Source organism: Montipora capricornis, chromosome 14, assembly GCF_036669925.1.
Source record: "Montipora capricornis isolate CH-2021 chromosome 14, ASM3666992v2, whole genome shotgun sequence".
NCBI lineage: Eukaryota > Metazoa > Cnidaria > Anthozoa > Scleractinia > Acroporidae > Montipora > Montipora capricornis.
The window spans coordinates 47,736,800-47,754,497 of NC_090896.1; the positions used below are offsets into that span (position 1 = coordinate 47,736,800).

At 39.9% G+C, this 17,698-nt stretch overlaps 1 protein-coding gene and 1 long non-coding RNA gene across 4 annotated transcripts in view; one reads left to right on the plus strand and one right to left on the minus strand.

Moving 5' to 3' along the window:
- The window catches only part of LOC138033573 (uncharacterized), a 17,156-nt gene extending 15,411 nt beyond the window's left edge, over positions 1 to 1,745 (minus strand). Inside the window, exon 1 of the long non-coding RNA XR_011128623.1 lies at positions 297 to 1,745. This is a non-coding gene — a long non-coding RNA (uncharacterized lncRNA). The remainder of the gene's footprint in view (positions 1 to 296) is intronic.
- Positions 1 to 16,841, plus strand: part of LOC138033572 (scavenger receptor cysteine-rich domain-containing group B protein-like) — a 31,264-nt gene extending 14,423 nt beyond the window's left edge. Inside the window, exons 1-15 of one of the 3 annotated variants that reach the window (XM_068881359.1) lie at positions 1 to 151; positions 1,610 to 1,794; positions 2,623 to 2,958; positions 3,331 to 3,669; positions 4,662 to 5,000; positions 7,200 to 7,529; positions 7,996 to 8,162; positions 8,789 to 9,005; positions 9,817 to 9,942; positions 10,662 to 10,843; positions 12,342 to 12,464; positions 12,973 to 13,046; positions 13,789 to 13,829; positions 14,065 to 14,161; positions 14,779 to 16,841. The exon at positions 1 to 151 is cut by the window's left edge and continues 54 nt beyond it. In XM_068881359.1, coding sequence (XP_068737460.1) covers positions 1,746 to 1,794; positions 2,623 to 2,958; positions 3,331 to 3,669; positions 4,662 to 5,000; positions 7,200 to 7,529; positions 7,996 to 8,162; positions 8,789 to 9,005; positions 9,817 to 9,942; positions 10,662 to 10,843; positions 12,342 to 12,464; positions 12,973 to 13,046; positions 13,789 to 13,829; positions 14,065 to 14,161; positions 14,779 to 14,917 — 2,559 coding nt within the window. In that variant the 5' untranslated portion in view covers positions 1 to 151; positions 1,610 to 1,745 and the 3' untranslated portion in view covers positions 14,918 to 16,841. The remainder of the gene's footprint in view (positions 152 to 1,609; positions 1,795 to 2,622; positions 2,959 to 3,330; positions 3,670 to 4,661; positions 5,001 to 7,199; positions 7,530 to 7,995; positions 8,163 to 8,788; positions 9,006 to 9,816; positions 9,943 to 10,661; positions 10,844 to 12,341; positions 12,465 to 12,972; positions 13,047 to 13,788; positions 13,830 to 14,064; positions 14,162 to 14,778) is intronic. The other 2 variants (XM_068881358.1, XM_068881360.1) reach the window with 2 other exon arrangements.
- The last annotated feature ends 857 nt before the right edge of the window (positions 16,842 to 17,698 follow it).

The window sequence follows — 17,698 nt, forward strand, 5'->3', positions numbered from 1 at the left end:
AAGAACTCTTCAAGTCCGTTGATCTTCGGTGGAAGAATATCTGCCAGTTTCAGTTCAGTTTCAGAAGGTGAAGTGAGGACTTTATCTATGACATTCATGGCAAGAGGATCTGACTTATAGCGTCTTTAACACGATAAGGAAGCCTTCAAAGGTATGGGGCGCGTTTGTTTGCAGGGGTTAAGACAGGGCGAGGAGATTTTTCAACTGGAGGCATTCGTATCCCATATTTCGTGTTCTCACGTTAATCATGAGCCGGCTCTAAGTAAAAATACTATTGTTTGTTTATGCGTTAATACCTTGAGCAGGTTGTGAACTGTGATGATCCGTCGTGCGTGATACTCTCGCTGCCTGTTATCCGGTCTGTTCCCTCGATTAAAAGTTGTTAAAGTTGGCTCCACCCCACTGAGGACATCAGATGCGGCCGTTTAAATGGCGTTTCAGACCGTCTTGTCTTTTTGCCCATGTTATTTTGAGACCCTGATAAGTCAGCGAAGTCTGCACAGCGCTTTTTATTAGTGCAGGTGCAAATGATTTAAATTCTCAACTGGATTTCTTTGTCCCTTTATGGAAGGGTTCGGAAGCAGAATAAGTTGCCAGAAAAAAGTGTTAAAAGCGCGGGGTTAAAAGTCTCATTAATTTCCTTGGAGTCATACTCTTCGCAAATGAATGGATAAGAAAAATATTTAAAGATGAAATTTCAACCACATAATCTCTATTATCCTGATTGTGCACGGAAGGAAATCATCAAATACTGACCCCTCTCCTATCTCGAAGTAACGTTTTTGTTTCGACAAATTCTGTACCAGCCAAAACAAGCGCCGTTCTTACCCTCCTTCGCTTGTTTGTAGTTTCATTTTTGAGGCCTTTTTTGATTAGACAAACACCCGTTGTATACGATTTCCTCCGCCGCTGTGTTTCCACGTGGCCATCAATCATCAATTCAATATTATTTTAAATGCTCTCAAATTTACGTGTGTCTGAAAATTGATGCCTTGCACATTTAGAAAACGTGCCTTATACGTACCCTTTCAGTGTGACTTTTTTGCTTATGATGGACCGAATGATTTGAAACTTTCCATTAGGTTACCACATTGTTTTCAGTTTATGCAAATATTGACCTTCCCCCTTTACGTTATAAAATAATCAGCCTTTTCCTGAGTGAAGTGCCTTAAAAATACATTTTTTTCTAAAGCGTGTGGACTTTGGCGTCACTGAGTAAGCGTTTTTTGCCAAATCGCTGAGTGCTTTCTAATCGCACTTTGATTACCAAGAAAATAAAAGTGTTTACTGCCGGAAAACGGAGAAGTAAGCAACTAACGTTAAAAGGATCTGGCGTGGTGATAAAGGAGGATTATTTTCCATATACTTAATCCAGGAAATTCTTTTATCAAAAGCCTTTCCGTTCCTTGGAATTAAAAGCGAATACATGGCTACTTGGATAACTGAGGTCGTAGAGATACGCTTAATGACACGAGACAAAAGAGAGATTGTTTGCCGATCATATAAAATACAGATTGTAGATGCCTTGTGACAATCGACAAAATGAAATGAAAACAGTTCAACTGCTTCAATGTTTGTTTGCAAAGAAAACACTCCTTTGTTATTGCAGGAAAGATGTGGCGAGCTGCTAAGGACTACAGTACAGTCATCTCGATAATTAATTGGACAAAAGCCATTTAGATCTTAACCATCTCCGTTTGTCTGTTGTTGCAGTTGAAATACTCAAATATCTTGTCACGTCTGCTATGCGGTGGCACTGGGCGGCTGTATTTCTGCTGAGTGCAACCTCTCAAGGTAAATAAGGTCCTGTTCTCTTGGGATTAACTACCACAACCGCATTGTTATTTAGCCTGTAAAAGCTGTAGCCGTGGCCTCAACATTTTAAGCCTGGCTTGATGCTGGTCGAAAAACCTTTTCCAAATAAGTACGACACAGAAAACCTACTAACAAAATTCTTGGGTTTCACTCACGTGATCAACAGCCATGTTTTTCAACGAAAACGAAAAAAGACGTTAGCATAATAATAGCTTTCAATTCCCGGAGGATTGTATCGGGACACCAACATGGCCGCCATTTCATTGTTTGGGGACACCAACATGGCGGCCGTGACGTCATGTGAAATCCAAGAATATGTACTTTGTTCGACATCCATGTCCAAATCCCCTCGCCCCCTCCGTTCGCGTGTGTGCCCACATACAATTTTACCACCCCTCCCTCCCCCCCATCCTGACTTGTATTCTTATGGCATCAAAGTCTTTGAGACTATTTTTTATAGAAATAGCGCACGATGAATAATAAATGAATCAATCAATAAATAAATAAGTAAACAGAAGCGGAGAAGAGAATTAGCTTAAGCATTTGTTAAGACGGCTATCGGTGTTCTTTTCTGCCAAATGCTTGGCCGCCATCTTTAATTTTTTATGCCTCCTCCCAGCATGGATGGTTACTGAATTATGTAACTTGCGCTTCCTTAGAAGAGGCAGCTGAAAAAAGAGGGCAAACGAGTTCTAAGAGCGGCATACAGACCAACAATTGAAGCACATCTTTCGAGACTTTAAGATTTTCCACTTTGTTTCCGCACAACGGAATCTTACACACTTTGTTTTTTTGCATTCCATTTAGCACTGAACATCACCTTTCGATTAAACGGGAGCTCGAAGTCATTTGCTGGCCGGGTAGAAGTGAAGTATAACGGGACCTGGGGCATGGTCTGTAATAACGGCTTTCACATCAATGTCGGTCACGTGATATGTAGAGAGCTTGGTTACCTAGAAGCCGTTGCTGTTCCATGCTGCAATCCTTTTGGAGAAGGAGTCGGTGACACGTGGTTAGCTGGCTTTGAGTGTAGGGGAAATGAAAGCAAATTGACTCAATGCTATCAGAAGAAGTGGAGACGGCACGACTGTGATTACTTTAACCGTGCGAATCTTGTTTGCAGAGCTCGGAACATAACAGTCTGTGAGTCATTAACAGTGAGGAACCGTGTTGTGTAGTCAAACTGTTCTTGCCCAACCATTGTGTGTAAATAGTCTCCCTACTCTTCCCCAGAGCCCACACTCCTTTTTGTCAGCAACGATCCCTGGATCACAGAATTTTGACTCTTACTTAGTATCACAAGTTTGAAGCGATAGTGATGCGGACGGTTGCAAAAACAGGCTTTTATCAAGGTTGCTATATGAAGTTGGCAAGTGGTTATATTAATTTTTTGTGACTCAATTCTTTACTCTAATGAATTGTTTAAAACCTGAAAACTTTAGAATTATATCATTTTCGGATGCAAATTAAACCATTACATAACCACAGTCTTTACTGTTTTGTCATTTTTTTAAGCTTCTGCGATGCCTGTCCGTCTAAATTACGCTCCAGTCCCTTATGCTGGATGCGTGGAAGTGCAGCACGCAGGGTTCTGGGGAGACATTGGTCAATATGGTTGGGATCTGCCAGACGGCCAGGTAGCTTGCAGGCAGCTGGGATATCGAGATGTTGTGACAGTTTTATGGAGATGCCGCATCATCTTACGGAGCATTTACAGTGCAGTTACGTGGGTCGACAACGTGCGTTGTCATGGAAGCGAAGGATCTCTAAACAATTGTAGCCGTGATATTCAAACGCACCGCAGCTCTTTGGGATTTGATGCTGGAGTCGTCTGCAAAAATGAAACTGAGCGAGGTTGAGATGGCATGATTTTTTTTTCCTAGCGAACAATTTATGAATGAAAGCCTTATCTTATATCATACAACTCAAGAATATAGGTCGGTACGACGGTAAAGTGAAAAAAAAAAACGGCCTCATAGAAGCACTCTTATTATCAAATCTCATCCCATTTCCATCTACGCCTTCCTTCGTTGAAGACGACATGACAAAACCTTCAGTGTATGGAAATAGTTCTTGTTAACAGTAATTTAGCATTAGCCTAATCGTTAGAGATATAAGATATGAGAAAGGTAGTGACTTAGTAAAACATTTTTTTAACCTTATCTGAAATTATGAACATTAGTTTTGCCCGTGCAGATTTTCAATTCTAACCCTAACCCTTCGCGCAACCTGAAACGAAAAGTATTACGTAGCCCATATGTAGCCGTGAAGGTCTCGTTTAGCGAAGAAATTTAAAAATATATACTTAATGTTTTAAATATGGTCTCTTTTAGGGGTCAAAAAATCCTGAGCAAAGCCCAGATTGGTCTCCTTCAGGGGTTTAATTTAAAATTTCCGACGAGCATCCCCACCCCTTCATATGCGAAGTCCCACCCCACCCTCGGGCAGAAAGCCTCTCTTTTGACTGAAGAGTGTCATGTTTACCCTTGGGTTGAAGTTGGAACTGCTACGAATCTGGACTGGTTTATTGCGCAGTTTGCACGTGCTGTTATTGTTCAAACTAATTACTTTGGTATTTACTTTTGACAACCGCTCTAAAAGTGTCAGAATTTGTCTAAGTAATAATAGCAACTTTATTATCGTGCCATATGAAAGAGATCACTCAATCGTAAAGAGGGGGAGGGGACTTAATAACTTTCTTACTCTGAAAAGGGGGGGCTTATTAGAGAGGGAGGGGGGAGGGGTTATTTGAGAGGGGGGCTTAATAGAGGATCTACCTTAGCTCAGCTGTTTTCTGCCGCTGAACCAACGCCGTATTAGTAAAAACATTTTTTCTTCGTTTCCAGGTCTCAAACTTCGTCTATTTGGTGCGACAGTGCCATTCGCTGGTCGCGTGGAAGTTTATATGGCGGGAAAATGGGGTGCAATCGACAGGTACACGTGGGAGCTTCGTGATGCTCACGTGGCTTGTAGGCAACTGAGAAATGCTACCGCAGAGCTTGCCATTCGGGGAGCAACATATATGTTTGACCCAAGGCTTACTTCCAAAGGAATGAAAATTCAATGGTTGGAAAATGTACATTGCCTCGGTAATGAGTCAATGCTTCATGAATGCCCTCACAACGTATCCTTTACACCTGGACCTGTGCTTGAAGCTGGTGTCATTTGCAAGTCAGATAATTTAGGTGATGAATTTAAAATTCTCTATTCATTTTTTTGTTGTTAAAACCAGTTCATATCAAAAGCAAAAAGCAATTAGTTCAATCTTATTCAAGCTATGGCTTTTTAGAGCAGTTTTCAAATGACTGTCGAACTTGAAAGTGATCACTCAATTGCAACTGCTACGCTTAGTGACTAGTTTAAAATCTCCCGCCAGTTTATCAACCAATGAGAAGGAAAAAAAAACAATCGCGACTTGCACGCGCGATTTTCCCCGAGCAAGTTACATGGAATTGTTAGCCTGTTTCCATTCTCTCGGATAGAAGGGTCGGCACGAGCAGACAGGGAACGCGAAAATAATACACGCACTGGATCTCTCCCCAGCCCCCACGCGTTTCTTCGCTCTCGTTTTCTCATATTTGCGCTTTCCCTACTTTCTCGGAGTCGGGAAAAGGCTAGGAATTGCTAGCTACGAATCTGGATTGGTTCATCGCGCTCTTTGCTCCTGCTGTTATTGTTCAAAGTAATTACTTTGGTATTTACTTTTGAAAAGCGCTCTAAAAATGTCAGAATTTGTCAAAGTAATAATAGTAACTTTATTATCGAGTCAAATGAACGAGATTACTCCATCTTAAACTAATTGAGGACACTTACCTTCCTATATATTGGCTGATTTTCAGGTACCTCCTCCGCTAAGTTACCCTGGATGACTTAGCGAGCTGAGGAGGGGCCTGGTATTCAGGCTAATCTCTCAAGAATATACGAGTTCACGTTCTTGAGAGCATCGTGGGTAATCAGGGCAAGTTGGAGAGAAATTCAAAGGTTTGTTCAAAACGATGAAAAGTATTTATGATATTCCATTTACATTTTGGGTTTTATAATTTTCCAAACAGAAGATATGCGTTCAAAGGTGCAGCAAAATAAAGTTGGAGAGAGTACTATTGTAGAAGTTATTTTATTAAACAAAGTTTCTGCCATACATTTCCTGTAATTCCAAAGGCACAAAAGTACAGAGATTGTATGGAGACAAAAAAAGCAATATTTAGGAATTACCTAGAATAGATACCAAGTCCAGTTCATCTCAGTTGTGAACTTGAACTTATTTGTCTGGTTTATGAAAAGTAGAGTTATGTACAGTTAATTTTGTGCTTTGAATTTCCATACAAACATTTGAATTGCCCGCCATGTTGCCCTGATTTCCCATGATGCACTCAAGAGCGTGAACTGGTCTATAATGTCAATAATGGAATAAATTACAATGTTTCAAAAGAAACATTTTTAGCATCAGCCATCAGATATGTTACATTTCTCATAGCCCTTATCATGGATTGACCGATGATCAACTTTGTGGCTTGAGAGCTTTCCATTAATTTGAACGGTTCTTTTCTTTTTTGAGTCGAACTCCAAAGCCGCCCAGCTTCGTTCCCGCGGTATCTCTTCCTTTCGTGGGAACGTGGTTGAAAGTCAGACATTCTCTACTTCTGATTTTTTACAATTTTGGATATATATGTATATTATTTACAGTTTTTCGTTTTCCTCAGACCATGTTGTAACTTTCATCATAGTACTTTTGGCATTCTTGGTAGTATTGCAAATTACACAGTATTGAATCAATAAACTATCAATCAATCTATATTCTTCATTATGTTTCAAAAGATTCATTATTAATTCCTAAGTTGCTCTGAATAATTTAGGACGCTGAAAGTTGACACCATTACATTGTAGCTTCAAAGACCTCACTTTTTAACAAGATATTCTAGTGCTTTTCTTTCTAGCCCCGTTGTAAAACATGTTTAATCATTCGCCAAAAATCCATGTTTAGAATAATCATTGTTTAGCAGTGGTCTTCTATGCGAGAAGAAAAATAAAATTTTTAAATTAAAAAGACGCGCGGTTTTTTATCTTCGATGGTGAAGCTGTTAGAAGCCCTTCGCACAAAGCATAATATCTGGGTTAAAATCTAGCCCAAGGATACGATGTTCAGTTTTGTCCTCATATTTTCTGCTACCACAAGTTCTGGGACACACTGTGTTCTATAAGGATAATAAATAATTCAGAGCAAGCTAGGATTTATTGGTAATCGATAATTAAGGAGAAGGGGTCATGTTGCCCAACTTTACAGTGTTTCCTTTTATCTGACTTAACTTAAACAAGTTAAAAACGCATTCCCTGTAAACAAAGAATCTATAGTAACTACTGCTTACTTGATACTGTCCTCTTAACAGAAAGGAAAATCCGACTTGCTGGTAGCAAGGACCCTTTCGCTGGTCGACTGGAAGTCTTTATTGCCGGAATCTGGGGCACAGTCCGAAACAATGGCTGGAATATGACGTCATCAAATGTGGCATGTCGTCAACTTGGTTACCGTGGAGCAAATGCCTACATATTATTCTCGGTGGAGAAATTTGGGAAGGGACAGGGCCCCGTATGGATGTCGGGCGTTAATTGTAAAGGACACGAAAAATCACTCTGGGAATGTCCTTTCTCCAAAATAGCTGGAATTTATTGGGACCACGATAATGATATTGGATTAGTCTGTCAAACTGATGACCATGGTAAGTTACTTAAATATAAAACAATGTGTCGAGACCAGTTGGAAAAGAAAAATGGCTTTGGAATGGGGGAGGGGAGAATTGGCCATCGTCAGTTCGCACTTACTCACTTACTTATTGCCAACATTTACTCTGGCTTGGAAGCCAAGGGCTCGTGTATGTATCTTGTTCCAATGCTAAAGCATGTGGGGAGATTTAACGAAGCATATCCTTCTACATACGTCTTGTATTCAGATTTTGTTTCGTGCGCTCTTATAGGCCATTTTGGTTTGAAGCGTACTTTTGAAAATTGCAATTGGTCTTTGGCCATAATGGGAGCAAAGTTCAATATCGATTGACAGACATATAAAGTAACTTAAAACCAATCTGCACAACAAACATTTCGCAGTCGGACGTGATTTGCTGAAGGCTGAATCAAAACCAAGATAGCCAATTATTAAAGCAAACTTTAACTTGACTCTGTTTCCAGGTGGAGATAAATCTGAGTGGAAACGTTATTTGATAATAGCACTTCCGGTGTCAGCAGTTGTCATATTAATCATGGGGCTGATTGTGCTCTACTTCCGGTGTTGGTACAAAAAGAGAAATGGCGCTCCCATGAGAGGAAACTCCATGAACATGAAAGAAGTTAGCTCCGTATGTGTTGCTTTGTTGATTTTATGTTAAGTCGATGTATGATTGATTTTGTACATGCATCTTAATTACTTTCGGCCAGTATCACCTACGCTGATTACCCACTCTTCCCATGCATTTTGCCAGGAGTCCATTACTTGTTTAGAGATTGCATCGACTGGTGCCTCTGTAGCCTTGGGGGACCTTAACAGGGGCGGATCCAGCATTTTTCTTAGGAGGGGTGCACCACTAAAGAATGGCGTAACTGACTGGTGACGTTTTTTTTTTGTGCAGAATACCAGTTGTGTTAGAAAGCCGCAGGTCATCTCGGGAGGGGGGTGGTGCGCACCCCCTGCATTCTCCCCCTAGACCCGCCCCTGTTTAAGAGCGTTGTTAGCCAAGTCAGTGAAATCCTTGTTTTAAGTTTTCCAAACTTGGTCTTTTATTCCAGTTCGTTCAACTTCCAAATACTCATCAATCTACCCAAGAAATGAATTAAGAGGAAAAGTGTTAAAGCGAAGAAGGAAACTAAAATTCGCCGTTTTGTTTTTATGTTTTTCCTAAGATTAGAACGCAATTATCACCAGCACAATAAATTTTAATGTATTATCCAAATTTCTGCAAAAATAATTACAACTACATTTGCTTAGTCCACAGATGTTGGAATGTTAAATGCTGCATTCAAAAATGGCGAATCAACGATGCTGGCAAAAGAGAATAAGGAGGAGGGGGATTGGCCCGAGATTCCAAGGGAACGTATCTCTCTCGGAAAGAAGATTGGAACCGAGTTTAAAGCAGTGACATTCCATGGACGGCTTTTGCTAGAAAACGGCAATCTAGCGAACTGTATAGTCAAAACTTGCGGGGGTAATTTCCGTAATTAAAAAAAGTAACGGAATATATAACAGTAATCTGCAGTGACGCGCGAGAGGAACATCTTAGCGCGAGTTTCAATCGCGTGTCGTAAAACCAAAACCAAACGAGTAATTACTTTGGCCAATCAAAAAGGACGGAGACAATCCAGTAAACCAATCAAAACTCGAAATAATTACATGTAGCTGACACAAAGCGTGGGAAAATGTGTACGCGTGAGCCACGATTGGTTTTGGTTTCACTTTTGATTGCTTGAAAAAGCGACGCGAGAACTTTAAACCAATCACTGAGTGTAGTAGTGCAAAACCAAAGCAGTTTGCTAATTACTTTCGACACTCAATTGAAAAGCGCTGTATTAGAGAAATACTAAATAGATTGTTGATTTACTGAATGGCCAGGCATGATGAAAACGAATGGGTCTTCTTTCGCCTCTTGTGAACTCAGATTTAGATCATAAAATCGGAATCGTTTAATATCGGGATTATTTGGGAGTCCATTTGGAAATAAATGTGCATTTATTGAAACTTATCATTAGAGAGAAAAAAATTTGCCAAACGTGAGTTAAGATCACCTGTCCCAGTTTTTTTAAAGCGGTTTTTAGATGAGCATCAAAAGTGGTTTCCGGATTGATACCGCTTTGCATCACTGCACCAAGTGATTGGCCGAAACATTTCGTGTCAATGTCGCTTCAGGAGACGAGGAGATTGGTTTGATTTTTTAGAGTTAGCCCTGGCTCTACAACCGATTGGATATAAATGCAATGCGCCTTTGATTTGTAGGGATAACATATATTCTTCCCTTTTAGATTTTCCTGCAGAGAAGGTTGTATCAACGAAGGATGAAAATAATTTGCTGACCGAACTTAAGATTTTGAGCTGTCTCGGGAGTCATCTTAACATACTTAACCTGTTTGGTGCGTGTACAATTCAAGGTAAACCAAACTGTACAGCGTCACTGCCTTTTGCGTCTTATGGCATGAAGAGAATTATAAGTTGTAGTAGCAGCGAAAATTGGTTTCAACATCGAAACGGTCAACTGAGGCCCAGGGTAGAACAGCGAAAACCACATGGAGAAATTACAATCGTTGTTTGCTCTTTCGGAACTAAATTTACCGGGGTAACAGCAATTTCCAGGCTAAGTCGCTTCTAATCATTGACGGTTCTCGCAAAAACCAGAATGTCTTGCATTTTTTCCTAATGAAATAAATAGAGTCTAGTGAAAGAAAATAATTATTGGGAAAAAGGGCATAGCGTATAAATGGGTCCAGTGGTAAGTTTAAAAAAGGATATCTCACTATCTAGTAGGTAACTGACTTGGTTTTGAAATGGCTTACCGGCGGTTAATAGCGCTACCACCTATCTTACCTTCCAATTTGATCCGGAATTCACGGACACATGTTGTAAAATTCCACTTTTGAATAGAAGAAGCCAGATCCAACTTGACTGTTAACCAATGAAGTTTAACGCAAGTTGTCAATATCCTTGTCTTTAATTTTCCAAAATTAAAAGATTCTTTTCCATAATTAAGCTAAAGAAAAACTATTCAAGTATCGAGTTCACTTTATAAAATTGTAGTGATAAAAGAATGATTCTTCGGGCCTATCTCATCTGATACCAACCGTATTTCAATTTTTTTTCTTTCTTGTTCAAGGTCCTACATATCTCGTGTTTGAATACGCAGAACATGGAAGTCTACTAGATTACTTGCAGCAAAACCAGATGAACCTCTATGAAAACAATTCTTCAGACACTAAGCGCACACTATCTTCCTTACAAAAACTAAAAATAGCACTTGACATCGCCAGGGGAATGAAACACATAGCTGAGAAAAAGGTCACTGGAAATTTTGCTCGTTTAAGTAAAGTAGCTGTGTTATCAATATCTGTAGTTTCATTAACTGTAACGTGAGAATCAATAGAGTCCTCCCTGAATCCTCCTCTTCTCCGGTGCACCCTTCATCCCTAAGCTTTCTCTCTGGCAATTTTTCGTTTTGTTATCTCTCACATGGTACGCGTGCTATTATAATTTGCAACTACCTACGGCTAATTTCGTACCCAGATCTCTCACTTTTTCAGAGTAAGACAGAGTGAGATCTGGGAAGGAGATTAACCGACGACTTCCTGGGATGTTTTCCCCGATTCCATTGACAAAAGAGGACTTTTTTCTCGAGTGCTACTGTAAGTTAGGCTCCCTTTTTTACTCTCCACTTCAATATATTCAATATATAGCACTCTTACTCCGCATTCGGGCCATACTATGGCCCGAATGCGGAGTAACTGGAAAATACAAGGAGCGATAAACATCCTTAGGAGGGGGTACATGGAGGAGATACCTGAATCAGAGAAAAGTCAAAGCAGACGTTGACGCTCTGGCATCAAACCCTACTTTCTGTGCCATGTTGGTAATATAAGTCACTCTTCAGTTGCTTGCATCAAAGGTTAATTTCTCATGAGTTAAGGTCAGTTCGTTAGGGAAAGGAAAGGAAAGGAATGGAACTTTATTGAAGTGTCTAGTCTTCTAGCGCTGGAGCACTAATTGGGGACACTGTAAACTGAAATGAACAAATTAATGCAGATCAAATCAAATGTTAGTTTTTGAGGAGAGGGGAAAACCGGAGTACCCGGAGAAAACCTCTCGGTGCAGAGAAGAGAACCAACAAACTCAACCCACATATGACGCCGAATCTGGGAATCGAACCCGGGTCACATTGATGGGAGGCGAGTGCTTTCACCACTGCGCCATCCCTTGGTTAAGCTTTAGGGTTTTAGTGTATGATCCTCCCGTCGTAGAACTCCCACATTATACAATTAGTGCATGAATCAAAACTTAATGAAGAAGTATCTTCCGGGTAAGTAGTTGTTGGTGACATAAAGGCGTAGAAGTGAGGAGAGAGAACACATCCCCATGCCATCAATCTATTTTAATCTTCGAGCCATGCTGTGAAAGTTGGTTTGATCTCGTGCCCATGGTCGCGCAGCCAATGATAACCAATCAGGTGTCTTCCTTAAAATTGCCGCGCATAATGACCACGAACAATAAAACAAAGTTAATGGAAGAGGCCCCCATATATGGTGGATATATTCTCTCCCATCATCCTCTCCGGCTTTATGTCACCAATAACTACTCACCTGGAAGATATTTCTTCATTGGTGACATTTAATGACTTATTGACAACCTGAGCGAAAGTCTTCCTTCGAATCATCGAGGTGTGTTCCAATGTCAGTAAATGTCACTAACAACAGTCCCAGTTCTCAGGGCTACTCTCACCTGGAAGATATTACTTCATTAGTCTTTACTTTATTTGTTTAATTTGTTTTTTTCAATTGCACAGTTCATTCATAAAGATCTTGCAACACGGAACATACGTCTTTGCAAAAATCTGGTAGCAAAGGTCACAAATATCAACAGCGCATGCAGTGGTGGCGATGGAAGCCTCGATGATAACATCCCAACGGTAGGCCTGGTGTATACATAGCTCATAAACTCGACAATAATGTGGAATTTGAAATATTGTTGCAATGATGTTAGTCATAACACTGGGTGGTGACGACGACGACGATGATGAAGATGATGATAATGATCACGTGATGACAATGATGATGATGACGATCATGTGATAATGATGACGACGATTTCTACGATGATGATGATGAGGATAATGATAGTGATGATGATAATGATCACGTGATGATAATGATGACGACGATGATGATGATGTTAGGATGATGATGATGATGATGATAGTGATGATGGTGATCACGTGATAATGACGATGATGGTGATGATGATGATGATGAGGAATAAGAATAACATCGACGACGGAAGAGGACGAAGACCGTGTCGATGATATAGACGGTGGGGTTGGTGTTGTGTTTTTGTATCGTTGTCATGAGAGCCATTGATGATGACTTTAATTTCAGGATGATGTTTGTTATCCATTGAGTTCCTTTGTTATCTCACAGGAAACTTTGCCAAGAGAAAAGTGGATGTCTCCGGAATTATTAGAAAATTCGAATTTTACATCACACAGCGATATGTAAGTCTGGCTTTAGACGTAGACCTGTTCGCTATTTATCACCGTATTAAACGAAAAGAAAGGAAACTGTGTTAAGAAAGAAGATATTATCATAAATTAACAGCTGTTTAATTGTACAATTGAACTAAACTTACATCTGTGACCCATCTACTCTTCCTGAAAAGTCCTTCTGCGATTCTCGTTTTTCAAAACATTTTTTTTTCTGAAAACTCGCTAGCCGAAATTTGAAAGTTTAATTTGTAGTAGGCGTTTGATTATTTAGACTAGAATCATCGATCAGTTCCCATTTAAATTATGCGCCGCTGAAAACTTTAAAACTGATTCTGCGAGAACTGGATCGGGGTTAGGGTCGTCAAATGCAACAATGTCCTATCTGCCCCTATTGTGAATTACTTACGCTCCGCAGTTCATCTCTGCGATACCATGAGAGTCTGCGGAATTCGTTTCCCATGATGACTGTAGAGTGTGTAATTATTACCTTCTTGCACCTATCGGGGCATTAGCTATTTTCAAAGGGCGGACATATTTTGGTTCCGGCTGGGGAACGTGTTCTCAGCGCGAAGCACCTTTTTATTTTTTGCCAAAACTTGAAAATGGCAGCTTTGTGAAAAACAAGCCAACAGCCACGCAGCTTTATGGGGGCTAAGACGTACTTAAGTTTTGTAGGCGAGTAGAAGGGGACCGTTTCACTCGAAGTAAGTTCTTTTCAGTTTGTATGAAAGTTTTGCTCGTTTATTTTTAGCTGGTCGTTTGGTATTTTGCTGTGGGAGATAGAAACTGACGGTACGTTTTATTGCAAAAAAGTATTTCTTCCTCTTCTCTTTGCATTGTTTCTTCATATTTCTCCCCATTCTCATGAAAGAAGCTATGCGCACTTGTCGGTAACTGAGTGTGGGAGGCTTTCTTTGAGTGCACAATACCGCTACCGGGGGTTGAAGTTTAAGAAAGATTCAAGCCTAATCAAAGGTTTCGTTTGAAATGACCTTATTACCTTCTTTTACAATTTGCTTTTATGAAGGGGCTATTCCTTATTCTGGAATTCAAGCAAAGGATCTTTTCCAAACCATCAAATCTGGCTACAGATTGCAGAAACCGGTGAAGTGCTCAGATGCCCTGTAAGTAACGTCTCATTCTACCGCCTGATTTAGGCCGAGAATAACAACGATGCCAAGGGCCAGTTTGGGGCCAGTAACGGGTACCAGTCGTTCCGCTTGTCAAAGCGATAGTCCAGTCAGAAGTTACTTGCATTTTTGTGTCATTGTTAGCGGCAAACGGGAATTTAGCATCCAGCAAGTCATGCAGTGCGTCACTATGCGTGCGTCGTTTCAGGATATATCAAAATGAGTAAACATTCTCAAATCAGTCTTCGTTTGAAACGGTCAGGTTGCTTTATTTAGGAGTACTAGAATAATGCAATTTTTTGTAATGCGAGGCCATATCCCAGACATCCATCTCGTCACAGATTATTGTGGTAACTTTTTGATCCTTCAGTATTTGAGAGATTAGACTGCGGTACAGACGCGTACTCAATAGACTTGTTTAGCGGCCCTTTTAAAGCTTTAAAACCGAAGAAGGCTGGATCGGGATAGAGAATTGCTATCAAGGGGGTGAGGGATAGGTATGAGGAATGACGGAGTAGGGAAAGAAGTCATAATAATTTCTGTGCTGGACTTCTTTGCTTTGTAAAGAGGGTTGACTATTTCGTTACTGACTAGTTGTTATCTCCTCGCAGTTATGACGTCATGACCAAATGTTGGAAACCTGTTCCCAGTGAAAGACCTTTGTTCAGTGAGCTGTGTATGGTTCTTGATACGCTGGTCAGCAGGCTACCTGTTTGCCAAGAAGATGGATATGTTGAGACGGAGAGATAACCGGATCGTTTGCCGTCTTGAATCGCTCGTCGTTTGGGAGTATCGCTTTACTTTAGTTTATTCTCAAATAGGACATTTTCAACCAACCTCTAGAGACACCAATAACAATAGAGAAATGTACGACTTCTGGTGGACGAACAAAAGAAGCTAATGAGAGATCTTTTGTTTTCGTCCACCAACATGGCGGCCATGACGTCACGTGAAAACCACATTTAGGGTCAAAGTGTGGAATAGAAATGCAAATAATTAATGCACGCGGATTTCAAAAAGCGTCACGAATGTCCCTTTTGCACTTCTCCTAACTTCAACATCACTGGTGTCTCGGAATACAGACAATTAGTATCACCCAACTAGTGGACTAATGCAAATCCTGCATTTAATTTTAATTGGCTACACTACTAGATGGCTATCAGTAATAGTCCTCGAGTAGCGAAAAGCGTGGCGCTTTCTTTCGTTTTATTCCTAAATAAATATTTTTTCAACTTGCATTTGCAAACTTAATTATTGCCTTTTCTGTCTGACTAGTTGGGCTATACTAAAACAATTAGACCCTTCGCCCTCAAGGGCCACGGGTCAATAGCCCATGAGGCGAAGCCGAATGAGCTATTGACCCGTAGCCCTTGCGGGCTACGGGTCTAATTGTTAATTAACGCCACAAAGTACCCCCAAATGGTTCTCCTCAAGTAAAGATAAGCCGCTGCATTCACCCTAAGCTAAAAAGAAGGTCAAATAGGTAGCAAATGCTTAAGACTTAAAGGGACACTTTGTGTTGGATGTCAAAATTGGGTGTGCATCTAATTAATTATGGTCAATCCTAGATAAACGTGGAGTTAATGAAACCCAGTTTTTAAAAGGAGGCTGCCCTATCCAAACGTTTGATACCGAAAAAGTAAATCATTTCCAGCTCTTGTGAAATTCGTAATGCTGGCTCAACGTTCGCTTCAGGCACGTGAAAGCCACAAGAAGAAAACAATGTGTTTGAATCTCTTTCGGTCACAAAATATACAGAACCCTTTCAAAAAGAAGTTCATGAACCAAGCCACTTGAATAGTAAAGTTTCGCATCAACAATTTGAAAAGGAGGAATTGTCAGCAAAGTTTAAATTTAGTAAAAAAGAAAATATATATGTGGCTCCGAGACATGTCATTGTGAAAAGTCGCGGCCAATACAAAGAAGTTTCAATCGCTATTACGATCGAACCGCCCATTTGTAATAACTTTTGAGCAAAATGTGCAAATTGGTAGCCCTGGTGCATCGAACCCATGCAGTGGAGAATTTTGTTTAGGCAATTGCACGATTTAGAGAGCAATTTAAGATGAATAAACACGAGTAATCATAAAAATTACAAATTCCTCGATTGTGATTGGTTTATCGATTGTTATCGTTCAGTTCAATAAGCCAATTGCAATAAAAGTTGTAGTTTAAAATCAACCAATCACAACCTTGGTTTCAACCTCCATAGAAACAGTGTACGAACTCCTAAATTGGGGCTTTCTTTCTTTCTTTCAGAGGGACTTTAAAACAATTTACCCCTCCTTTGTCGGTCTTTTAAGTTATGCACATTTTCCCTTTCTTTCATAACTTGGCTCTTCTTCTTTTCTCGGAAATTGTAATTTTTGTGATTAATAATTGGTAAGAGGAATTTTTGTTGTCAAATTCGGTCTGTAATCATACTCGTGATAAACAAATCGCACTCCCGCTGCTGCGCGGTCATCCGATTTTGTCATCACTTGTATGATTACAGGCCGAATTGGACTCCACTCGTTCTATTACCATAATAATTTTTAGACTAACAAAATTACGAGCGGGCGCAATGTGTAGTCTGAAAAATTTATAAATGCTTATTTATACCAAATTACACGAGAAGTCATGTGATTACCTATTAATTAGTAATAATTTACATGAAAAAAAGGAAAACAGAAAATCAAAACGAGCAAAATTTTGACAACCTCCATTTTCATTTACAATAGTATTCAACTGATTGGATGAACAGATTTCAACGTTTGTCGAGTCAATTTTAAATCTTTACAAGGGCTATCGTTCAAAATTCAGATATTAGTATACAAAAAATAATAATAATAAGCCGTGCCTCATTACTATTATTTATATAAGAATTCCAGAGAGGAGTGTTTTATCGGTTTTATAGGCTGTTAGGCTCATGAATTATTCATGAGTTCTGAACTCGCAGTCACTCTCATGAGGTACAATGTGCTTGACTTGCCCAACAAAGAACAAAACCACAGAAATGAGAGAGCTGGAAGTTATAATGTTTGTACCCTCGTTAGAAATCTTCCTCATATAGTTTGAAAAGATCCTATATTCGTTATTTCTTTTCCGTGTTTCAGTATGTAGAAGTGGATAGTAAACGTATTAAGGCCGAAAGACGCTATGCTATCCCCTTCCGATGAGGGTGGATCTCCCACAGGAACCCGTTTTCGGCCCAGTTGTGTTCACATTGAAAGAAAACTATCTTGGCAAACACTTCAGTGGTTACCTTACTTTAACTTAAATGAATTTCTAGTAAGAGAGAGAGAAAAAAAACAACTGTATTTTAAAACTGAAGAAGAACCTCAAACAAGATTTGACAATCCCTTACAAGGAGATCACCACGAGTAATTACTTAATAAAAATAAATTAAAACATAAAACCGTACACATGGATCAATCCAAACTATTCCTCAAGCCTCCCTCGAGCCAGCTTCATGATGCATCTTCCACATCCATCTTTGGTCCAGTCCTATTTTTTTTTTTCTTGTGCAAACTATCTCGTCAAACACTCAGT